General features: G+C 44.9%; 1 protein-coding gene across 18 annotated transcripts in view; it reads right to left on the reverse strand.

Moving 5' to 3' along the window:
- Positions 1 to 1,728: 1,728 nt before the first annotated feature.
- EPB41L2 (erythrocyte membrane protein band 4.1 like 2) overlaps positions 1,729 to 26,326 on the reverse strand; it is a 1,866,207-nt gene continuing 1,841,609 nt past the window's right edge. For all 18 annotated transcript variants that reach the window (XM_069607396.1, XM_069607395.1, XM_069607398.1 and 15 more), the window contains 2 exons: positions 7,765 to 7,888; positions 1,729 to 2,919 (listed from right to left, as the gene is read on the reverse strand). In XM_069607396.1, the coding sequence (XP_069463497.1) occupies positions 7,772 to 7,888 (117 nt within the window). In that variant the 3' untranslated portion in view covers positions 1,729 to 2,919; positions 7,765 to 7,771. The remainder of the gene's footprint in view (positions 2,920 to 7,764; positions 7,889 to 26,326) is intronic.

The raw sequence follows: 26,326 nt of genomic DNA on the forward strand, positions 1-26,326 counted from the left end.
GGAAGTTACTTTAAGAACTCATTGAATTGATGCGAGATGCCATGTGGGACCTTTGCTGAGCTTTTTGTGATTTTTCTTCCCTCCTTCGCCTTCTATGGAAGGATCTGATTCAGATGTCGGAAACTCCAACACCCTTCCCTCCGCCGAGATGCTGTGTACACACCCAAACAACACAAGCAGACGGTGTGGGTATTAGTACTCGAAATCTTCAATGTGCAGTCAACCCCAACACTTCAGAAGAACTAGACATAAATGCAGAAAATGATGCAGACACACATTCTCTCAGGATGAGAAACATTCCTGATGCTGCATGCCGAGTGCACATAAAAAAGAAACTGAGGTCACTAGGTGTGGAGTGCCTTGTATATGCTGCAGATGCTGCCATTTCCAGAGTAAAGAACTGCACCACAGGAGTTAGTGAAAGCCGAGGCACACAACACCCACTGTGGGGAAAAAGTTTCTAAAGCCAGTTACTGCTGGCCAATTTATATCTAAGATTGTCAGGTTCTGAACTCACCACCCCCTGATTCCCCTCACCTGGATCCCTTAACGGCTGTTCTTGCAGGGTCTTTTCTTCTCTTTGTCTCTCCTTCTTAGAAGACCTCTATTCTCTGCCAGTCTCTATGCTCTTCTTGCCCTTACTTCGTTCGAAGATAGGGATGAGCTCCACCCGAGGCCACCTTGACTGTGGATATAACTACAGTCAGGCGGACCCAAGGGAGCCAGCCCCGATTCAGGGAAAAAAGCCTGTTAAGGCATAAAAAACCCTGTGGTGTGGTACGCCGGGTTGATTGTTGTGGTCGAATCCAATCTTGCGGGCTGAAGAAGGTAAATGCTGGACTGAAGGTAACCAATAGGTTCTATCAAGGTGTAAGATCCAATGGAGGCTGCAACAGGTTTACAGAAGGCTTGGAGATATGACCTAGTAAAGCTCGCTTGGCTAGCAGTACCAACAGAGAGAAGCCCGGACACGGCGGGCAAAAGGGTTGAACAGGAACGGAACCAGAAGTGGCAAAGTAAGGTTTATAGATGGGTAAGTACCCGGAAGACCCCAGGGAATACCTCAACCGGAGGGGTAAAGGTGGAGTCACTGCAGGAAGTAAATACAGAAGAGGAAGCAAGGAATAAAGATGCAGTAATAAACCGTCTCCCGGAGTGCCAGGTAGAAGAAAGGGAAAGGAGAGAAAAAGAATGAGACGAGCTACCGGTCTACCGAAAGCCGTCGAGTAACCCGAACCGGAGGAAGGATGAAAGAAGGCTAATAGAGTAACACAGATGGGAGAAACAGTGTAGAAAGGCAAGGCAAAAGACAGAGCGGCGTCAACGACCCGCTCAAGGTAGAGATCCCACGAAGTACAGAGGGTACTCAGAGGCAGGAAAACAAACAAAGCAGTACGGCTGACTGGAGCGAGAAGTTGCAACGCGACAGGAAGGGGGCATGGCTCCCCTATATACCTTGGTCTGGGAGGCTGGAGCGCTGCTGTGATTCCCATGCCGGTTCAATGAGACGTCCATCTTTGCCACACCTTCCAGAGACGAGTTGTGACAAAGATAAGGAATCTGTGGGTAAACGCTATTAGAATGCCTGCTTACTTTAAGGACTAAGGCATTATTTTGCAGCAAAGTAGAGCCAAACGCCCCACCCCACCCTCCTTTTAATATACATTTTAGTTTTTCCAGTGCATGAAAACATGAGTAATATACTTTTGTAATGATATTAGCTAAGAATGGCATATAATAACAAACTTTATTTAATAACTGCATTACAGAAAGGAAAAATATCACTTAATACAACCTGAAGATGTTATAAATCTAATTTGGCATTTCGTAGCTATACACAGGGTCAACAGCACATCGGCACAGTTAACATTTAAAAAAATGTTTCTCATGACTGAATGGGGGTTTAGCTTTGTTATGGTCAATACAATTATAGTGAAGCCCTTTCTTGAGTTAATGTCCTCAAAATGTGCTTGATCATTGTACATCAGGAAACAAATACAGTTATTTAACACCAATGTTATCAGCTCTATCAGGGGGACAGGTACATACTTTAAAAGAAAGCAAACATTCTATACATGTATTCAAAATTCATGGCAGCCTTGAGATGTAAATGAAAAGCACAAAACTGTTTTTATTTATCCATTATCTTCAAAGTAAGTGGATGTGACTGAGGCATGAAAGGTTGTGGACCTATCCTCCCTTCCATCGTACTGTGGAATATTTAATTAGATGTTTTTGCTGGAAGATGGTGTAGCAAGAGCACTGTAGTGCAAAACAATCTGTTAACAGTGCTTAGCAATTGTTGCTCCTTCATAGCCCTCTTTTACACATCTGTACAATCTAACATCTGCTCTTCACGGAACATTTTAAAAAACTGCCATATATGAAGGGTTCAGGGGGACAGTATAAAAAAGATTTTAAAAAACTAGAAATTGTGTAAAAAAAATCATTTGTATTCCTTTGAACTGTTTGCTATCACCTGAATTTTCTGAAAATCTGTAAACAATTCAAATAAGATTCTTTGAAATATTTTGGAAAAACCGTGCCTACTGTAGTCAAATAATCTCTATTAAGTACATTAATTTCAATTAAGTGTTGTTTTTGTATGCCTTCAACGTTTAAGTTACATTGTTCCCAATAAGAAAGCATCAACTACACAAATGGTAGGTATTGTTGTCATGCACGCCCCACCCACATTTCAATCTTATACAAAGCTAAGAATGTTAAGTGGTTACAAAAATAAACAAGTAGAATGAAATGAAACAGTATCGGTCAGAGATGAAGAACTGAGTTTCTGTTTTGTCATTTTAATCTTCAGATAATTCTTGTCTTGCAGGAAACTGGAAAATTGGACAGTGGCGATGGCAATATAAAGTTGGAAATTATCCGAATTGTCCATAGATATGCTGTGTTTTGGTCCTGTAAAAAAGAGTCAAGCAATAATTAAAGTACCATAACAATATCTTGCTACAAAAGCATAGGAACTGCACTCGGAGCTTACAACAAAAAAATATACTGAGGAAGGCGGCCACACAACAGCTTACATGATCACTCTTTAGACAGGATAAAATGGAGAGAGAAATTTGGTCATATGACAGCAAAACAATTTTGCCTTATCAGTTAAGGAAAGCTTTTTAATTTCTTTTTTTTATTAGCTATACAAAACCTTGTCAATTATAGATCCAAACATCACAAACTTAATTTCTAAAGTAATATAAGTAACACATTGAAAATATAAATATTCTAGATTAAATATGTATAAAATAAGAAAAAAATCATGTACTTCGTCATCTTATGACCATTTTAGACAAACTGCCCATACAAACTAGAATAAGGCAAAATACACAAAAAATACCTAACTATAAATACATTTATACAAAAAAATGCACCAATCTCTAAGATCCCCACCTAAACAAATGCCGATACAAACATAATATTTCAAGGCATACCCCGAAATGATTCCTCAGTTCATTTCAGATCAATTGCTCTATGGCAGATTAAACAAATATGTCACCATCAACCTCTGCTGATTAAAAGATGTTGTAGCCACCTAATAGCAAATGCTACTTGACAGGCAATGTGATGTTAATATCGGACAATGAGTCTGTTAAAAAAGAAAATCAATCTGATTTTAGCTGAATTCTACCATTGTTTTGTATTTTTCCTTTTCTGCCAAGCGTACCAATACATTTGTAAAAAGTATTATACTATGGTCCCCAGTCAATTTACAAAACAAAGTAGCTTCTAATACAGTCCTAATTCCATTATTCTTGAACAGTGGGATTAGCGATTTACAGTTTATTCAAGAATATAAAGAATAACACAAATATTAAACTCATCCTCCTCACTTATTATATAAAATGGATGTACACAAGAATTGGCTTTTTTCCAGTTGTTGGTACCAGGTGCTCAGGGCAAAATATCCAAGGAAATCTTAAAAAGAAAACTATGTAATAAAATGGTTGGTACCACCAACATTTGGTAAATGGGAATTTCACCATTTTATTTTTGTTGCATTTGTTTACAGAAAGGAGGTGGTCCCCCTGCTGCTTGTCGTAAAAAAGTGGGAAAATCAGCCAAAAACAATTAGGTGAATTTGCCATTCAGCAACAAAATAAATAATAATTGGTGAACATGTATAGCTCCAAATGGTTTAATCCAGTCCAGGTAAAGCTCTAAATCTGAAAAATGAGTTTCTTTCAATGCACTCTCTTAAACAGCTATTAGTTAAACGTCTTCATTCAATTCCATCTATTACACAACAACCTTTTCATCATTTTTACATCTCTCAACTGGGTTAATCCATGAAGAAATCAAGTTGAGCTGTGTAAGGAAGGCATTGTATGGTATCAAACAGTGAAGACAGACACAAGTGATCACAGTTCAAGGGTGTTTATTAAACTTCAATGGGTTGGTTGAACACCCATCTAAACCTAGATCTAAGAATGGGAGCAAGCTATGACCATCAAATAATAATAACGCAGTCCTAATCGAGTCTCTGTCAAAATAAAAGGGCCTATACTAACAAACCTATTGCCAATCCTTACTTCTAAAAACAAAATGGTGTGGGACAATAGTATATGTAATAAAGAAAAGTGTTCAAGAAATAATATGTTAGGATAGTTGAGCAGTTGGCGTCCCTTCCTTGCGTTTTCAGCACGGGGAAAGGCGGCACGTTCAAGCTTTGCATACACTCTGGCTTCTCTGCCACGAGGATACAGTTCAAAGCATAGACATCAGGGCCTTCTGCCAAAGCCTCTTTCCCAGTAACAGTCACTTACTGCAGAGGGCCTGTCGTAACAAACAAGCACCAAAGTTACTTTCTTATGAAGTTTTTCACATTCACAAGTACTTGTTTCCAGTGCTCATCATAGGTCTTCCTCCTTCAGGCTCGGCCCTCTTTTTCCCACACTGTTCTCAATTGGTCTCCCTCGTTCAGGCTCAGACCCCTTAGCACAATGTTCACAAATGGTCTCCCTCGTTCGGGCTCAGAACATGTAATCTCACTTTCTACGTTATCCTCTTGATGTCAAACATCAAAGACATTCGAATGTGCGATGGGTTTTGCTTTAAGCGTCGCAGGGCCACTTCAATTCACTTCACACAATGTTCTTGCCAATCTTCTACTTTCACTTCTGCCACTTCTTGGCTGGATACCTTACAGAGACCTTCAAGTGGTGCCGGACTACTCTGTCACTGGTATTGCAACTTTTCACCTTTATTGTTCAAACATTCATCAGCAATCAAGCCTTCCTCGCATCTTTCATCACACATGTTTCAATCTTCGTTCTTTTGTGCTCTTTATGCAATGTTGCCGCTTGCAACCTTGACTTCAACACAGACCGGTCTTTCATCTGTGTCCCCAACTCACCAGCTGTGTTGATCTCTTAGGCGCTGCTTTGATCTTGGAGCCAAGGACGGTACCACAGCAGTTGATGTTTCTCCCTGACTCGGTCAGCCATGCAGGAGGGCCCCTATGTATCTCCAACACACAATATAGGATTCTTCAGTCTGGTTTCCTGGCCTTGCGCTTTCTAATCTGAAGGGTTCTGGAAAGTAACAGTTTCTCACCGAAAAAATCAAGGGTATTTCCCTCCATGTGTACCCTTCTTGGTTTACCGTCTTCCTTACTTAGTTTAGCTGGCGTCGGGAAAGTACTGTTCCTTTGTGTGCTTTGCCTCGCTCAGAGTGTGCTCTCGTGCTCCACCTTTTATCTGTGTGGGGAAGTTCAATGGAAGTCAGGTGTGAGTGATTACCAGTAATTGCCCGACCATAGTAGTGGGACATGTCGGGTACAATGCGCGGGTGCGAGTCTGTTTTCTCCCAGAGCAGGCTGTCCGTGTGAAAGTGTTTGTGAAGGGAAAGGGAGGTCAGGGGGAGCAGGGGGGGGGGATAAAGTTTATGAATATCCTATTGGGGAGGATGGGGTAAAGGTGTTACAGGGAGGGGGATACCGTGTCTCGCCATAAGGTGTCCCGCTCCCCGAAGACCCCTTACCCAGGTGATCCTCCCGCACTGGTCCACCCCCAGGAACTAGATCCAAAAGCGATGCCAGTGTCCTACCCACCTGGATGGCAGATCCCAGGGGACTAGCTGGTGAGACACCTTCTGGTTTCTCACAGCTGTAGGAACACTTGTCTAATTTGCTTCACCATGGTCTAGGCCTATTTTTCCCTCCTGGAATCTTCATTAGATCTATAAGGATCTCTCGAAAAGGAGTCCAGGTCCATGTAGACCACAGCTTCTCAGAAAAATACTTTGTGCATCCTTCGTCTAGAAGAATCCTCTTTTCCCAGACATATGTCTTAATTATAATGGCTAAAATGTGCGGGTATGGAGCTGGGATCATAGCCAGTTGCATGTTGTTTACATATATGAAATAAATTACAAGTTACTCACTGTAGTGACTAACATACTCTTAACGTACTCTTAGTCCTTAGTCCCCTTTCCTCCATACTACAGGGGCGTCCCTTCCAAGGGACGGGAGACCGAACCTTTTTCACCAGAAAAAAACGTCTTCCCCTTTAAATTTAGAGGCGCGCTGGGGTGCGGCCCTGGGAGCATGTGCTGCCCTGACTCCGCCCTCTGATGCCACACCTCAGTTCCCATAGACGCGTCAACAATAGAGTAACACTGCCTAATCACACCAGTTTTATTAGGCGGGAGGATGGTGTGACGAATGGAGGAAAGGGGAATAAAGGACGGTGAGTAACTTGTCATTACTCTTAGGTCCCATCCCCTTTCCTCCATACTGCATGGGCGATTACAACTGAATGTAGCCCCAGGGTGGAGAGGAGACCCTCCTTAAGCAAAGTCCAAAGGCTGTGTCTGACCTAGAGCCGGCATCCAAACCATAGTGCTTGCAGAAAGCCGAAGGGGTGGCCCATGTGGCCGCCCTGCTTATGACCTACCAGGGGACATGTCGCTGGAAGGCGATGGCAGTTGACTTGGCTCTGTCCGCGTGGGCATGCATGTTGGCCGGAGGTGGGTTATGCTGTCCCTCGTATGCTTCTTTGATGGCCGAGACCATCCACCGGGCTATGGAGACCCAGCCGCAAAACGCGCATTGGGCCCCTGCGGACCCATTCATAGAGCGGGAACTCTTCTGATCCTCCTTCTCCTTTTCCTTGCACAGAGTGGCCAGATCTTCTGTGCGCTGATCCGCAATTTGCAACCTTGACTGAGATCGCAGAGCCTCACCACCCTTCGCCTTGTGGATGAGGGTGAAAATCTTCACCTCCCTTTCCAGTAGAGCCTTCGGGTGCAAGGACTTGCACGATCCAAGTCTTAGTTATGGTCCTTGCCAAAGCAGTAAAGGCAGATCCGGTGCCGATACGAAACCAGCATATGTTTGTCTGCAATCCGCAAATGACTTAAAACCTGAGGCCTTAGACAGATTAGGTATGGCGTTGTGAGACAAATATTTAAGCTCAAGGAGCATGCTCCCAATTTGCGAACAGAGTGCACAGAAAAAAAGAACCTGTATATACTGGCCCCGACATCATATCCGGCGCGAGGCGTCTAGCGGCATCGGACAGAGCAGACGGCAAGCCGCACTGCAGCCCCTGGCAACAGAAAGATTTATAGAAAAGCTGCGTTGGAATAGAGATATCATAGACGGGGAATCCGTGGGAGTAAAGAGTTCATTAGAAATGTCTCAATTATACAGTTTATGAGAGAGTCCTGAAGACATCACTGGAGTTGTAGTGGCAACAATTTACAATGCTCAACCTGTCAAATGCAATTATAAGCAACAACCTTTACCTTGCCCTTAGGGGTAGACTTCATCGCCCTCATCCGTAACCTCGGTTTCCTTGTGTACCACCACACGTGTGACAGACATGTCAGGGTGCAGCTCTTTGGCTTCTTTAATTGCCTGGGCCAGCGCCTGCAAAAGAAATGTAAAAAAATGACTACTTCAGTAGACTTCTCAACCACCACAAAGAAAACAGAACAATAATCCACAGGATCTTTTGATACTATTTCAGAGGCAACTCAATAAAATTAACCTGATTGCTAATTTCAATTGAAATAATGGTGAATTGTCTTTGATAAATATTCAACTCCTTGACATTACAAAATTAACTAACTCAGTTTTCAGTTAGTACAAGTTCCATCCTTCACAGGCACTTAATAATACCTAAAAGGAACAATCTATAGGTTTATAAAATAATTTACGGAGGTATCAAGAGAAAGAGAATGAATAAACAGATCCATGCATTCCCCCTGTTTCCCCACTCTGACTTTTGTCCAGCCCAAAATCTTTAATGTTCTTGGCAATAAGAGTGCACAATCAAATTTGGAAGCATAGGCATCTAGTTGGGTATTGAGAACAAAGATCTAACCCAGCTTTACATTTGGACACAGTGGTTTGAAGAAACTAGTCACTCAATTCATGTATAAAAGGCAGAAGCAGTGTCACAGTTCAATGAAGCCATGCTCACCAATCTCCACACAGATTATCTGATCACATCCCGTCAAAAGGTCCCTTGCCTAGATAGGCACCACTAGGCTGAGAACCCCATCCATAATTGCCTATTACAGTGTATATAACTTTTTTTGTTTTTTATTATTCTTTTGTCATAGCTAAGTTATGCAACTTGATCTGTAACACAAGTCCGTTATCTTCCATGTTCTGCACTACACTTTTTATGTCAATATGTGCTCACCTGTCCTGGTATTGTTACTACCAGTTTGTAATAATTCATTTAAGTGAAAGCGCCCAGATACTGACGGGTTCAGTGCGCTATACAAGCAAATAAACTAAACTAAATTTTAAAATGGGGAGAAGATTTGTCCAAGTAGTTACAATTTTTTAATCAAAGAGAAGCCCAGTTTCCATCCAGTCTACAGACTTGCCTCAACCCTGCGTCAGCCATCCAGTAGGCAAGACCACTGCTCATGCTTTTGAGTGCCACCAATACCCTATGTCAATGTCTAACTGGACTTTCGAACGCCACCCAGCCAATCAGGTTTTGGTGTCCAGGGCAATCCTCCCCTTAACAGCTGCAGAATAAAGTGATGGTGATATGAGTGAATGGAACAGCACCCATTGATTGGACTCCCCAAATATCACTCTGCAGGGCAAAACAACAACAGGCACAAAGATGCTGCGCCAAATCAGAGGTCGGTTGAGAAGTCCCCAATAGCTCAAAATTCAGGGCAGTGAAAAGAAGTCCCGGTTTTGCCAGGAACTTTCTGGAATTAGGCCCCCTGTCCCGAGAGTTTTTTTGATTTAAGAAATCTGTCCTGGTTTTAGGAATGGGTGGGTAACCACTGCAGAAATTCAATAAATCAAGTTGACATTAATTGATAAACAGTTTCTTGCTCTCAGTTATCACAATTGTCACGTACATCTCTTCCACCCCAGGGTAGGATCGAACCCCCAACCTTTCTATTCACTGCCGCCTGTATTTACTGATTGCGCCACAAGAGTGGATAAGAAACAGTAATTGCAAAGCCTGTAATAATAACAAGCAAAGCAAACACTCTTGTTTTTAATATTCATAGGCCCTCATTACAACACCGGCGCTAAACCATGGCGCTATTAGCATGAAATACCGCCCCATTCCAAGGTTGGCGGGGCGATATTTCCCCATTTCCCCATGGCCCATTCCCATTTTTGACCCATCGTGCTCAATGGGAATGGGAAAGGCGGCAATTACGGTACCGCAAATTGCGGTACCGTAATTGCCTGCGAGGTCCCTTTGCGGGTCCCTACTTTAACGGCTGGTCCAGACCAGCCGTTCAGGTCGGGTCCCGCAAAGGGACCTCGTAGTAAGGCGCTAAGTGGTTAACGGCGCCGCAGACTTACGGCGCCGTTAACCACTTAGCGCCAGGATCGTAATGAGGCCCATAGTGTCACAGCCTAATCTGCAGTTTATATGGAAGTAGAGAAATGCTGGAAATTGTATTTATTTTAATGTGCGCTCCTACCGAGTCAGTGGTGGAGGGGGAGACTGGGGCAGTGGGGGTTTGTGGGATGGCAGCACTAGTCTTACTATTATGTTTATGGCCTGTCTCGGTTTTTTATTTTCAAAATCTGGTCACCCCAAATTAACGGATCATATCAGATTGTTTGAGGCTATTTGGTCAACCACAGTTGGGATAGAAGGAAATTGCTGGAATCTAATGTGTTCCTATAGCGAATCCAGGGTCATTTAGGATTGTCACATTAGTATCTGTGTGTACTTTCAAATTGACATGTTCAGGAATATTCCGGAGTCCTATCTTGAAAAAAGACAAAAAATACTGAAAGCTGATTATTAATCTGTAATCCATGTTAATGTCTAAACCTTGGTGCACATAGAACTGGATTTCTGTTTAGCCAATCCATGCATAATGGTTTTGGACATTTCTTTTGTTAAGATTGAGGTTGGTATGGTATTTAGGACACAACGTAGAGTGACAACAGTATGATTGCATGAGGAAGTTTACCTTGATAGTAGTACCAATAAAACGCAGACAGGGAAACTGTAGGAAAGCATGATTGATAATGGGAATATAGTTTATGTGCACCAGCAATAAATGAGCACTGAAACATTCAAGGTGCGGACAACAGGCATCTAAGATGCTGAGTCAGAAGAATATACAAGAAAGAACCTATTATCCTAACCTCTACCCACTGAAGTACATTAATCCATTAACTCTTTCCCCTCTTTCAACACTTGCCAAACTGAAAAGCAGCTCCAAAATATTTTTAGTGCTTCCCGGTCTACAATTTTCAGCCTAAACCACATCAATTTAGCTCAAAGCAAAATCTCTGGCAAAACATGTATCCTCCATCCCTCTCATGGATACAGCAGTTGTAGGCACCCTTTAAATCTGTGAACACTCAGGGGTTTCAAAAATTAGAGCCTTGATGACTGTTGAACATGTTTGCTTAAACATCTTATTCTGCATCTTACAAATTAGCCCTTCTGTATTATCTTTTGGCGAGATAGGTGTAACATCAATTGAAATAGTGCCTGCTTTAAGTTCTTTTTTCTTTTGGATAAATATTTAGTTACAGACCTAGTCTATTTATTAGCAATATCCATGTGAGAAAATGTATTAAACTAGGAGAGATGCAAGGGTGCCCAGATTCAGCTATATAGATGTTTGAGATCTTAAATTACAGATTTTTCATGTATGGGAGACCCTGTTACAATTACAAAGTTTGATAGTTCGGCCCTTCAATTGCTTTATTGATAAAACGAGAACAAGTGTGTCCTGGAATTTACTTAAGCTAGTCACAGTCTAGCCGCCTACTTTAATCTCAAGACAGACACAGGTTCTGATATGTGGCAAAGTCTACTGAGTAGCAAAAGGGACGGGGGCTTGGGTGGGTTCGGGAGCATGGAAGCTACCCAGTAAGCGATATGATGCGACCCCAGGAAGTGATATATACAGGGAATCCCCCTATGAGTAACTTTAACTTTCTCTATATTCTGTCCCCATTCCTTCATGCACATGGGCGACTAACGAGCACTCCACCAGATGGGAAGCAGGCTATGCAGAAGGAGATATAGAGTACTGAGATGGACCACAATCATCTGGCAAAAATTTTCTGCAGGACCCTTTGGACAAAGATAGCATCTGCGCTAGAGCTAGAATCAAACAAGTAATGCTTACAGAAGGAATGAGGGAAAGCCCATGGGACTTTGCAGATCACCTGCCATCGTACATGTCTTTGAAGAGCCACCAAGGCAGCCCTGGCTCTAACCAAGCGCGCATACAGTCGTTTAAGTGGGGAACATTTGTACACTGTGTACGAGTAAAAAAATAAAACACTATCTAGTGGGAAAAAGATGCTTTGATCGGTGCTGATGCAGAGGAAAGACACCCAAATGTCACAAACAATCGGAGGATCTCAAAGCCTTTGTACTGTGAATGCTGAATAAATATTTTCTGATTTTTGTATAATAAAAGCACTGCAGGAAAGCGGGCATAATAATAATAGTTTGCCGGTTCGGAAACAAGGATGCCGGTGAGCTTACCGGCACCCTTGTTTGCGGAACAGCAAACTTATAATGAGGCCCAATATGTCCTGTGGTTAGGGTGGGCGGAGATGTTTAATCAGGAGATGTGGCTCCACCAGTGTTGTGCTCAAGATTAATGAATGTTCCATTAGGCGGTACAATGCTCAAATGTAGCTACCTAAATGTATCAAATCACTGTATGATCCCTTATCGATTCCCTCTGGTATTCCTCGACTGCTGTGCTTTCCTGTGGTCGTGTGCTTCCTTCTCTATTTCTACATCGCCTGACATTCAATATTTGTTTGCATATCCTGATTCCGGTTTGTACATGTGGACTTGACTTTCTCGAGAGTACACTGAAAGCCCCACACGTTCCCCAGATCTTAAAGTATTTTGTCAACAATGTGTTCCCAGCCAAATTTGTCCTTGTTTACTATGTGTATGACCGCTACATTACCTCTTATGTAGCATGTAAACAAGACACTTGGAAATTCTCACTGGGTTAGATGAAAAGGGACACAATAAGTGGTAGGTAAAAGGTAAACTTGTGCCGGCATTACGAGTGCCCACCGAAGGAAGATTGCCTGTTTTAAGTCCATCATCATCATCAGCTGGTATTGGTGTGGGGCCAAAAAAGCTACTAATTTTGGGCTGTCCAGCCACCTGACATAATTTAGCTTTCTTGGAACGCAAAGTCCTTTTGGTATTATTGCGGGATGCCACGCTCCTTAAGCCATATCAATGTTTAGAGAGCTTCATGAAAGCAGGTTTTGACCTTGCGTGATATTGAACACGCTGACTTCTTGGACTCTGACCCAACTCGCATTACTTAAGTGCATTGTGTAGCTAGTATAATAGTCACCATTATGAAGGCCCATTTCCAAAGCTTTTTAAAGTTGGGTTACGATCTTGATCAACCTGTACAAGCCAGGAAGCCATTATACAATTTTAATACACAGAGCTAAAGAGGGAAGGAGAAAGTTTCTTACCTGTAACTCCTGTTCTCCAGCATTAGTATCTTTCATAGATTCACATGCTGCGAATATTCCCCGTCGTCAGGCTGGGAATCCTCGGTTGCTTTTTGATTCCCCTTGCTCTAGGTAAGAAGAACCTACAGTTTGCAGCCTAACACCCTTGCTATGGGTGCTTTTGGTCCCTCGGTACCTCGAGTAGCCCTAGACTAGACCTTCCTCTTGGATTCCGCCCCCAGTGGTTATATTGATATTTTATTTGTATTGTGCTCGTACACAAGTGTTTCAAGTGATATAGATGTCCATAGGGTGTATGTAGGTTTATCTGATGGGATGGAAGGAGGGCACATGTGAATCTATGAAAGATACCAATGCTGGAGAACAGGAGTTACAGGTAAGAAACGTTCTCCTTCTCCAGCATTGGGTCTTTCATAGATTGACATGCTGTGAATAAATTATGTAGAAGTACACGGACACTGGCGGTGCATACAGGTAAAAACCCCACCAAAACACTGTACAGCAAATACATAGGGTCGTACCTTATTGGAATAGTCGCTTCTCCAGGCAGTAGTGCTTTGTGAAAGTATTATTATTATATTATAATTGTTCTTTTATAACACACTAAATACCAATGAGTGGTTTCTAAGTGCGGGATCAGGATTCGAGCCTGTGTTGCGCTGCATTGTTTTGCTTTCAAGACAAACGTGTTGCCCCCGAGCTATCCTTCCTCCCAGTATGAGGCACTGACCAGGTAGTCACCTAGCAGATGTCTGATCGGAAACCCCCGGGCACCATGCCACCGATGCCGCGGTAGCGCTCAGCGAATGTGCATGCGATGGAGCCTGGAGGGGCATCCCACAGATCTGTGGCAGAAAACAATGTCCAACGAGATCCACCTCGCTATGCTCTGCTTGGAAAGAGCATTGCCTTTATTCGTCGGACCATATGCTACGAAGAGTTGCATTGACTTCCTGAAGGACTTTGTCCAGGCAATGTATTATTTTAAGGCTCGCTTGAAGTCGAGTGAGTGTAACGCCACCTCTGCTGATGACGAAGGCTTGCTAAAGAAAGCTGGCAAAGCTACCGAGGAATTCTTGTGAAAATCTGTGTGGACTTTGGGAACGAATCGTGTGTTCGTCATGAGGAGTACCCGGTCCTTTTGGAAACACAAATAGGGTTGATTAACTGCGAAGGCCTGCAGCTCCGACACCCTCCTAGCCGATGTAATAGCCAGTAAGAACGACATTTTCCACGACAGGTATCTTAGTGGTGTAGAGGCCACAGGCTCAAACCATTTCCTCATGAGTCCTGATAGTATGGTATTAAGGCTCTATTCCGGTGATATCCGTTTTACTGGTGGGAAACTTCTAAAAAGACCTTTGAGGAAATGCTTTACGAGCCTGCGTCCGTAGAGATGGAACGCCTTTCTCCCATTTCATGTTCCTCGTGATGGCCGACAAATGCACTTTAATTGAGCTGTGGGTGAGGCCCTGTTTGGCCAGGCTCAGCAGGTATGGCAGTACCTCCTTCAGCATCACCCGGAACGGGTTCAGCCTTTCCTGGTGTTCCCCGCGTTGTGTTTCGTACCACTTGCAAAATCGTTTCCACTTCAGGTGGTATGACTTGTAGGTAGCAGGGGCTCTTGTCGCCGTTTGAATGTCCCTACACTCCTGTGATAAGTTTAGGCCTTCAAAATCCACAAAGTCAGGAGCCACGCCGCAAGGCAGAGTGATTGCAAGTCGTGGTGTAGAATTTTCCCCTCGCCTTGAGTTATGATGTCTGGTCGATAGCTTAGTCAGATGGGTTTGTTCCTGAAGAGCTGGACAACATCGGAGTACCAAGTCTGGTGGGGCCAGTCTGGTGCAATGAGGATCACCTTGCAGGAGTGCCGCTTGATAGTCTGTATTGTCCTGTGCAGGATTGGGAACGTGTATATAAAGAGGCTGTCCCACGGAAAAGCAAACTCATTTCTCATTGAGACCTTTTGGGGCATCCTGTTGGCATACCTGGCACACTTTTTGTTGTGGATCGTGGCGAACAGGTCCACTGTTCACTGACCCCCAGCGATGGAATAGCAACTGCAGCGTCGAGGAGTCGAGCTCCCATTCGTGGTTTTAGCACACTTGCCTTCTGAGGCTGTCTGCTGTCTGATTATGTATCCCAGGTAGGCGGAATGCCTGGCTGCTGATCCCCTGGGTAATGGCCGAGCGCCAGGTCAGTTGAGCTTCCTTGGACAATGTCCTAGATCTTGTTCCTCCTTGCTTTCGCAGATATACATTGTGGTGGTGTTGTCCGTGAGGACTTTGAACGTCCAGTTCTTCAGTATTGGGAGGAATGACTTGGACGCCCACCGAGCCGCTCCGAGTTTGAATACATTTATGTATAGGGCTGTCTCCCAGGACATTCATAGTCCCCCGACGTGTAGCCGATCCACGTGAGTGCCCCACCTCTGGAGGGGGGGGGGGGGGGGGGGGGGGTATCCGTTATTGGCGTTTTGATGGGTGTTGGTTCCTGGAACATTCTCCCCCTGCAGACACTGGCATTGCTTGTCCACCATTGAAGTTGTGAGCACAGTTTGGGAGGGATACGCTCTTTGTTCCCCATGATCTGGTGACCTGGGACCAGTTCGCTGCCAGGAACTCTTGTAGCAGTCCCATATGGAGTGTGCAGTGGTATGCAAGACGCCATCGTCCCGAGCAGTTGCATGCATTAGCACACTGTTCATACTGCGTTTGGTGTCAACGTCTTCAGCAGGGTTGCGAGGGAGTTTACTCTGTTGCAGGAGGGACGCACCCTGGTTTCCTGGGTGGAGAATACTGCTCCAAGGAATAGAAGCTTCCTGGATGGCCGTAAGACGGTATTTTCTGTAAGTGATGGCAAAGCCTAATGTTTGTAATAGATGCACCGTCGCTGCCATAGAAGACTGTGCTCCCTTTCTGGATGAAGCGCGCACCAGCCAGTCATCTAAATAGGGATAGACATGGTGACCCTGTTTGCAGAGGTTGGCCGCAACTGTTGCAAGACACTTTGGAAAGGTGCGCAGAGCTGAGTTCAGGTCGAATGGAAGGAACTTGAATTGGTATTCTGACTTTCCGACCACAAACTGGAGATATTTTCGGTGCCCTGGATGGATGGGAACGTGAAAGTATGCGTCCTGGAGATCCAGGGACGCGAGTTAGTCCTGGCGCTGCATTGCTCCTATGACCCGCTGTAACGAGAGCATAGTGAACTTCTGGTGCTTTATAAATTTATTTAACCTCCGTAGGTCTAGAATAGGCCTCAATTTTCCATCCAGTTTGCAGATGACAAAATACCGGGAGTATACGCCCGTTCTCCTTTGGTCACTGGGGACTTTTTCTTTGGCACTTTTTAGCAGTTGAGCAGCACTTCTTGTAGGAGCACGGCATTGTGCGCATGCGGTTGGTGGTTTGGAGGTATGGGAGGTGATGTTTGTTTGAACTCTAGTACGTGCCAGTACAATAGTCCATCCAGCACCCATTTGTCTTTTGTTATTCCTCTCCAGTTTTGGGCAAACCTGGAGATACTCCCTCCTAGAGCGGCATGGATGGATTGTCACTGTTGGGTCTTGCCTTGTCTGGGATCCAGAGGACTATGTGCGGTGCTTATTTTGTCTATAGCCCTCTCATTTATGGTACACCTGGTTAGCTCTCTTGTACCCCTGATAGTAATATGTTGAGACACTGGAGTATTGCCGTCCCTTGTTGGATGACGATATAGATGTTCTGTCGGCTGCTCTCCTGAAATGACAAAACGGATGATGGTTCTGTAGAGATGTAAAAGACTTAACTATGCCGGTGTCCGTTTTAATCGTTTTAAGAGCGTCGTCGATCTTGGGTCCGAATAGCTCATCCCCCTCGAAGAGCATGGAGCCACGCCTGTCTCCTCAGGACCACCCTGTTGGCCATCTGTTTAAAACCGGTTTCCGCTAGATCAACTGCCATGTTGATCCCCAGGTTGCAGGACTCATACCCTTCCTTTAGGATCGCTTTGTACTCATAAGGCTTCTCCTCTGGGAGATGCTTCAGAATTGGAGCGAGCTTATGCCACATCTCCCTATTATATCTGGCTAGGATGGCAAGGGTTTTGGCTGCTTTCACCGTTGTTGCCCTAATTGCGAAGACCTTTTTCCCAACGGCATTCTGTTTTTGTGCCTCGTTGTCTGGTAGTATTGCGCACTTCTGCTTCTCGGATTTCGCTTTTCGGCTTGCTGCCGCAGAGATTAACGACTCGGGCGATGGCGGAGAAGTGAGCCATTTTGGAGCATTTTCAGTGGGTTATACTTTTAATCGAGGCAGTCTTTCACCACTGGGATTGTGAATGGCTGTTTTATTGTTTGAAGTCTCCCTTGCCAGACGTGGTTGAGGATGGGAATCGGCGAGGAGGCCACACTTTTTGCACACCTTCATGACTGTAGCGCTTTTTGATGTTCCATGCAAAGTCTTTGCCTCATTTGTACTCAAACAATACAAAATTGGGTGAAGAAGTAAACAATACCAAGCATATTCCAGATGGGCTTTCGGGCTGGCTCTGCATCTACTCACAACATACTCACGTTAAATACATTGATAAAAAATGCTTGATCTAGTAAGAGTCCCTAATAGACGCACTATTTATGGATTTTGCAGCAGTGTTTGATACTGTTAACCGAGAAGTCTTGTGGGCTAAGTTTAGGAAGTGGAAGATCTCAGAGGAACTGTTACCTCTACTGATACAACTTCAGATGGATATTAAAGTTCAGGTAGGGCTGAGCAGCATGGGGACTTTTTCTAAAGAGATTAATACCTATACTGGCCTAAAACAAGGATGTGTCCTTGCTCCCATGCTATTCAGTCTTTACCTTGCGGATCTGCCGAAATCGCTCATGAAAACCAACAATTTTCTTCCCAAAATGGGATGCACGCATATACCATGGCTAGCATACGATGACATTATATTTGACCACATATATGTTGACCTGTAAAGAAGTATAAGAGAGGTATGTTTGTATGCACAAAGCAATGATCTATGGATGAATCTAAATAAATAATAATTTATGTATTTGGGAGCAAAAAAAAGTCTTCTCCATCCGATAGTTATCGCGATGGACCGATTGAGCAAGCTAACACTTACACTTAACTGGATTTTAAGATTAATGATCGCTGGTACAACAGCAAAATTATAGAAAGGCAACAACTCAAGGCGCTGACCTTGATGGCTAGGATAGGTCAGCGCCTTGATGGCTATTCTGATATGCCCACAAAACAGAAGCCTATAACTGGCAAGGAATTTTGCTTCCCTATTAGCAATTTATAGATGCCACTATCTTGCATGGGATTGAGACCAGTTATGATAATCATGACGTGGCTGAACAAGCTGGAAGGTGCTATTTGGAGGAAATTGCTTGGATTATCCCAGTGTGTTCCTGTTGAGGCCATTCGGCTAGAACTAAGTTTAACCTCCTTAGCATTGATTGTGAGGATTAAAAGAGGATTAATGTACATCAAGGTCTTGTCTATGTCAGCTTGACCATTGTTCGCCCTAATCAGTGCTACAATTAATACTATTAATGGCAATGAAGGTCAAACATTCATAGGACTTAGGGCACTAATGAAAAATGAAAACAAAATGTCAGGAAGTTGGTTGGATTCCAAATTGTGACAAAGGCGATTCAGTACTGAAGCAGGAATGTATAACAAAAGTGAATGAATGGGATTGGTGCACAAGTCATAAGTATGTTTCAAACTTAAAAAGTCTGAGTATATTTTCAAAGTTACATTTTATATACTGGACTCCTCAGAGTTAATTGATACAATTTGCATCCCAGAAATATAAGATAATTTTCATGCAACTGAAATTGAACCAGATGCCTGCATTAGCGTTCCGTGGGTCATGGTATGTAAGAACAAGAAAGCGCCAGAAAGTAACAGACATATTCTGACTTCATGTAAAATCCTTGAAAGATTATACTGGACCCATCTGGAGTAATTTGTGTATACATTAGATCGCATTATGACTGATGAATTCCGGTACCATAGCCTTGCGGGCACTCAAATGTCTTTGGTACTTGCAATAGGTAGACTATGGATAGAAATAGAAAAGAGGCTGAAGGGACACTGTGTTATTGGACATTTTATTGAAATGTGTTATTTATGAGGTTTATGTCATGAATGTAATGTGATAAATGTAAGGTGATAATGTATGTGCCAATTGTTCATGTACAGTATGTGCTTATAGTTGTATATGTAGTAGGTACTAATTTTATTTTTATATCTATTGATATAGATTTTATACTTTATATTCTAGCGTGAAATCTTTGCTATTAAACTGAATCACACTTAATAAATAAATAAAATAATAATCTAGTCAAGTCCTATCTATGGCTGAGGTTAGTTGATCAGATTTAAGATCCAATGTGGAATACAGATTTGTTGGACTTTCTTCTTGGTCATCTAATACTTTGGAGTCATGGCGTCAGAGGATAGTTGATGACATTGCAAAAGAATCATTAGAGCATTTATTCAAGGAAGAAACTATTCTGCACACATGTTTGGCCAGCATTTCTTTTATACAATGATGGGAAGTCTCAGAGAGGTGGTTTGATTCGGCTGGGTGCCATGTTATGGTTGATATTAGACATGGATATGATTAGATTATGGTTGATATTATGGCCCATTAGGGATCACGATTAAAGTACAAATACAATATGTCAAAATGAGTTGGTAAAATCACATGAGAAGGTGGCCCAATTGGAAACTGGTACAGACATTGAGGAGGAAGGAATTATCACAAGTACAAGCCAAATGTAAGGATTTATGATTATTGAATTAGCACAGTTACATAGGGATTACCAGTATTGTACTGTAGCATAAAGGGATTTGTAGGTGGACAACATGAAAATACAAGAATAAATTGATGCTACACAGGATGACAGAGACCAAATATGGAAATGCACAGTTTGCGTCAACAGAACCAGCAATGAAAAGCAATGGCCAACACATAGAAGAGATTGTACATTTAAGGTCAGAAAGCAAGAAATGTGAAAAAATGGATACAGACTATAAGTACAAGTCATAGGGCTGAGAGCATTAGTTTTGAGTTTAAGCAAGAACAAAACAGAATTAATTAACTCCAAGATGAATCAGAAGCTTTAAAAACACAGGGATTAAAGGTAAGGGATAAAGAACTAAAGAAATAAATATCACAGCTACTCAGAAATGGGTTACAGGAACTGTCTTCGGGTGAATGCATGCTTGGCATGCCATCTGGAACTGTGGGCATAGAACCAGCAGTCAACAAACCAAGGGCTGTCCTGCATCCAGATTCTATTTGGGAGGAGTGAGCAGTATCACAGAGCCACAGTGAGAGGCAAAAGGCCTGATATTAGAGAGGAGATACATGTATTGCCTGATGTGAAAGAGAAGTGTGGAACAAGACAAATAAAAATACAATTACTTAATGTGTAATAGAAGACATTTCAGAAAAATAAGACTCTGAAGATGAAGGAGAGATGAAATCATATAGGACCCAGCGCTTTACAAAAGAAAAACAATCACATTTAGTTCTGGTTAAGGTCATGCAATCACTTAAAGACATTGTGAAGCTATTCACGAAAGATTCTGATGCCTCCACATTTTGATCAGAATACCCACATTTCTCAAACCGTGGCCAAACCAGAAGAGTTATATAAGGTTTTCCCCGTGGACTGTAGCCCCTCAACACACTGTTTTTGCACTGTCTAACTGAAAAGAATATTAGATCATGGGATAAATATAAGGAAGTCATTAGGACACATTTCTTGCTATACTGATCGCTACAAGAGGCAAAGCAGGCAGCATATGTAAAACAAGGTGTGTGTTAGACTTCAGGCAGGAACAACATGATGCTTTAGCTAAATTGAAAGAATGTCTTGCCAGGGCCCCATGTTCAGCTTACCCAAGCTGAGATCAATTGCTTTTAGAGAAGAATGTATGTCAGCAGTTTAGTACCAGAAGCATGATTCAAGTAATTCGTTTATTACCTATTCCAGTAAAGCACTAACATGTGGAAACAAAGTTTAATGAATGTAAAAAAAACATTATTGATCACAGTCTGGGCATTACAAAATTGTCAACCCATTGTTCAGGGAGCCCGGGCGATTATTGAAACTGCACATCAGCCTTTACAATTTCTGCAAAATTAGAGAATCAGATCAGGGAACCTATCCCACTCAAGGATCACCTCATGGAAGTTGGCATTACAAGGCCTCTCAAACATGGGAAACTCATTCAGACCATTGACAATCGAATGTATATAAATCCAGTGAGATTCTAAAACACCAGGTGAAAATAAGCAAGGGAATGGCACTTTTGTCCAGATGGCCAAAATTGCAGAAGTGATGGGAGGGGTATTACCCATAGAGGATTTGGTTGGCGGCTGTGAGAAACCTGAATGTGTCTCCCTAGCTGGTCCCCGGGGATCATCCAGGTGGCCAGGGCACGGCCATCGCTATTGGATCCAGTTCCTCGGGGTGGACCAGTGAGGGAGGATCACCTGGATCGGGGGTCCTCGGGGAGTGGGACACCGACGGGTGAGACGCAGTATTTATTTATTTATTTGAATTTGTAAAGCGCCCACAGCCCTCGAGCATCGAGGCGCTGTTAAGAATACTTGCTTAGTTACATAAGTGCAGTTAGACAGCATACATACATAGATGATAGCTTCAGACAATTACATAAAGAGCATAACAGTGATTACATAGATTGGTGGGCAAGTATATGGTGCCAGCCACATCTTACATGGCGGCAGCTACATAAAGTTGCAAGGTCAGCTTAGGTGGGCAAGAGCATGGTGCCAGCCACATGTTGCATGGTGGCAGCTACATACAGTTGCAGGGTCAAGAATAGTATGCATACATTAGTGCTACCTAGCGGTTGAATGGAGCTGTTAAGAATGCTTGCTTAGTTACATCAGTTCAGTTAGAAGGCATACATACATAGATGATAGCTTCAGACAATTACAGTAGGAGCATAACAGTGATTACATAGATTGGTGGGCAAGTATATGGTGCCAGCCACATTTTACATGGCGGCAGCTACATAAAGTTGCGGGGTCAAGAATAGTATGCATACATTAGTGCTACCTAAGGGTTGCATGGCGGCGGCATCTCATGAATGCGTGGTCATGTTCAATGGGCAAGTGCATGGTGACCGGCAGAGATACATAGGAGAGAAGCTACAGATAGGTGCGTGGTTGGTTTCATACATAGAATAGCATGGGGCCAGTCCCTTATTGGACGGTGGCAAGTGCATACTATTACATAGGTTTAAATCAACGGGCACTAGCCTAGAGCAAATCATATGGAATGGCGGGCAGCTACATACACTTATTGGGGTGGGAGGAGAAAGGAGGAAGGAAAGACTAGGGGGTGGGGACAAGCATGGGCAGGAGGGGGGATGGCGAGAGGGGTCCCGAAAGGGGGAGAGAAGGGGTGGGGTGGAAGGGGTAGGACATACAGGAGGCAGCATGGGGAGTTTGAAATGTACAGGGGCAGGGGGTGGGGGGCATTCACTCACACTGGCGACCAAGGGGAGGGGGTGGGGGGCATAGACTCACACTGGCTACCAAGGGGAGGGGGTGGGGGGCATTCACTCATGCTGTGGCCGGGGCGGGGGGCATTCACTCACGCTGTGACCAGGGGAGGGGGGAGGGGGCATTAATTTGTGCTGTGACAAGAGGGAGGGGGTGAGGGGCACTCATTCACGCTGTGACTAGGGGGAGGGGGTGAGGGGCATTCATTCGTGCTGTGACCAGGAAGAGGGGGTGGGGGGCATACACTAAATCTGGCGACCAAGGGGAGGGGGCATTCACTCACGCTGTGACTAGGGAAGGGGGTGTGGGACATACATTCGTGCAGTGACCAGGGGGAGGGGGTAAGGGACATACACTCACACTGGCGACCAAAGGGGAGGGGGTGGGGGGCAATCCCTCATGCTGTGACCAGGGGGAGGGTGTGGGGGGCGTACACTCACTCTGGCGACCAAGGGGAGGGGGTGAGGGGCATTAATTTGTGCTGATACCAGGGGGAGGGGGAGTGGGGCATTCACTCACGCTGTGACCAAGGGGAGGGAGTGGGGGCATTCACTCACACTAGCGCCCAAGGGGAGAGGTTGGGGGCATTCATTCTTGCTGAGACCAGGGGGAGGTGGCCCGCCCACAGAAAGCAAAAGCAGAGGTTTCTGAGCTGTCAGGTGTGAGCTTGGCACAAAGAGAATAAAGCCGGAGGCAGCGGGTTGGCAGGGGCCGCAGTCGCCGGGAGTGTTGCTCAATGGTGCGGGAAACTAAGCACAGCCTCTGTTCTCCAACAAGTCTCTAGTGCGGCAGTAGGAGCAGGTGGTGGGTGCGCTGGCGCAGCACGAAGGTATTGCGAGCAGGGGTACCCCGTACCTTATATGGTGATGAAGGAATGGTGATAGCGGATCAATCAAGGTGGGTCCCCTCAAGTTGTGGGGGTCCTTGAGGCCAGTAGCGCAGAGGCAGCGGGGCTCGGGAAGATGCGGAATGCACCGTCCACGAGATCCGGAGACGCAGCCCTGAGGCAGCGAGATGCAGGCAGGTCCTCGGTTAAGTCAGGCAACGGGAGAGGCTCGCCTTAGGATGTCCACAAAGAAGGCTACACCATTGGGGGTTCCCCAGTTCAGCCTCAATTGCACGAAGTGGCTGTAGACAAAGGCACGCTGCCTAATGAAGTAGCCGCCCCTCCCCCAGCTGGGCCTAGGAGCCTTGACACTCGCGTAGTTAGGAGACCGCTCACTGTGGAAGCGCGGTGCGGGCCATCAAGAGGGGGTCAGGCGGTATTGCGCTCACAGACTGCAGTTTCTTCAGGGCCCAGCACACTCAGGAGGTCCGCTCAACCGTAATGGAGCCGCAGGTGCACCGATGCAGACACTCTGGTGACGACTGGTTCTCCATCAGCGCCGGGGCTAAGGCAGTATTCGCCGACACCCTCTCTCGTAAGCCGTATGTCGCAGGTCCGCAGTGCTAATGATATTTATCTCCTACACGCTCGGCGCTGCCTAGATGGCTTAGCTTCTTACCCTGGACCCTCGGGCGATCACTTTGGGGCCATACGTTGCATCAGCCTTCGGGCGTTCTGCCGTGTTATAGATGTCTTGGTCGCTTCACGCGGAGCAACAGCGCTGGCACGGCCCATTTAATGTGGCCAAGAGTTCTGTGCGCATTGCGCAGCTAGGAATCGGAACTTGGCTGTTAGTTTTCTTGATGAAATCAATTCCGATTTTCATCCGGTTTTCACTCAGGTGATGATGGGCACCTTCAGCTGCCAAAGTCTAGTGGTCCACGTGGTGGGGGGGTCCCGCAGCAGGGGGTCAAGTCGCTTTTCGGGGCTGCTGAACAGAGCTCACACGGAGGAGCAGCTCCTCCGTGTGCCCCCTGGTGGTATGGTGGTAAAAGGTATCCCCCTTCCATCAACACCTTTTCCGCATCCAACCACGTAGGACAATGAAAACCACTGCCCCCCCCCCCTTTCCGAGACAAACACTTTTGCACAACACACTAGAGAACGGACTAACACCAGAGCCATTTACCCGACATGTCCTACTACAAAGGTCAGGCAAAGTCAGGCAACTGATCAGAATCACACACACCTGACAGCCATTTCCTTTCCCCAAAGGGATGAAAGGAACAAGAGAGCACAAGAGGGGCACGGCGGACACGGCAGACAGCACAACAGCACAGCTAACCAGGCACGGAAGTTCAAGAGAAGGAAAAAGATGGTGGGAATCGAGAGGGTGGTGAGGAGAGAAGCGACCTTGCCCTTTTCATCAAGGGGCCGCAGAACCTTTGTGGAAGAGTACATCAGACCACGAACAATAGCACAAGTGTCTTGCAGCAGATGTCAACGGTACCAGGGGCAAGCCTACGCTTGCAAGAGCGGGGCAAGCTTACGCAACCGTGGTAACAGCCTTGACTCCAATGAACCCGAAAGCCAAACGGTTCATCACAGCCGGTGAGTCGAGGGGAGAGCCGATAAGAACCGGGCTGTGTTGATTGATTGATTGATATTTTATTTCTATCGCGCTCGTACACAAGTGCTTCAGAGCGCGACAAGGCAAGGGAGGGGAACAGGGGAGAACAAAACAGCGATCTTACTAGGCCCAGTGACATTGAGAATGCGCAAGTGCATGGGAGAGCGGGCAGGGGAAAAGTGCATGGAAGGGGGAGAGGTGGAAAGTGCAAAGCAGAGGAGAAACAGATAAATAACAATAAATAAATAATAAAGGCAACAAACAGTGGTAATGCAGCCAGCAATTTGCAAGTGCTAGGTTTAAGGCAGCAGACAGGGTAGGTCTGATAAGTGCAGGAAGAAAAAGGGGGGCGCTGTATGGGCACAGGTACAGACCCCAGTGCAAGGGGTGGGCCGCAGGGTGGCAGGATGAGCAGGTACCTGGGCCCAAAAGACAGAGGGTGGCCAGGTGCACGGTGCCAAGAGAGAACAGATCAGCATGGGAGAGGGGGAGGGAAGGCAGAAGAAAAGAGGAAGGTTTTGAGGTGCTTCCGGAACCGGAGATGGTTCTCCAAGTTTTAGAGTGGCAAGGAGGCTGTTCCAGAGGGAGGCCCCAGCTGAAAACAGCGATCTACCCCCAGCTCGTTTCTTTCTCAAGTTCTTTCTCAAGTGATGAAGGCAAATCGTAAAGTGGCAAGTTTGAACCAAGTTCAATGAACTGTAAAAAGTGTTAAATGAAGACCAGCTGCTGAGAAAACTTGCACCACGTGGGTGCTAACTCAAGAGACTCTGGTCGATCCCCATGTGAATTAAACTACAAAAACCAGAAGACAGTAGTAGAGCCACCAAGTTAGGTCAAAGTGGTCATACAGGAGGTCAAGCAAAATCTCTGCACAGTCGAAAGTCTTTGATCTACGAACTTGAGAAATCAAGGAAAGTGAATCCCGCAAACAAATGTGAATGCGAGGTTGGCAAGAGTGAACCCAACCAATGGATGCTGATGAGAAGGGAGCAAGTCTAAAGTCCCAGGAAACCGTGTGTTGACAAGAGTGAACCCGGACAAGGGATGTCCACTAGAACTTTTTTTTAAAAGACTAAGATTTGTGAGCGAAGGAAAAGCCGAAGTGAACCCAGAGAAGGGAGGCTGAAAGTAAAGAGAGGTCGGCGCCCGGAAGAGGGGGAACCAGGGATGAAAAATTCTCACCCAAAGTGGAACCCAGAAACAAACTTTCATTTTTGCTGAAGAAACTTTTTGTTTTTGTTATTCGAACACGTCAAGCCCTCAAAGACAAGAGACTTTCTAGGGAAACTAGACTTGGCCATCAAGGCTCCTGATAAGTTGGAACAGAACTGTCGACTCGTGTCAAGAAAGCTCAAGTGTGTGCTGTGCTCCA

Source organism: Ambystoma mexicanum, chromosome 4q, assembly GCF_040938575.1.
Source record: "Ambystoma mexicanum isolate Mex_15411 chromosome 4q, UKY_AmexF1_1, whole genome shotgun sequence".
Taxonomy (NCBI): Eukaryota; Metazoa; Chordata; class Amphibia; order Caudata; family Ambystomatidae; genus Ambystoma; species Ambystoma mexicanum.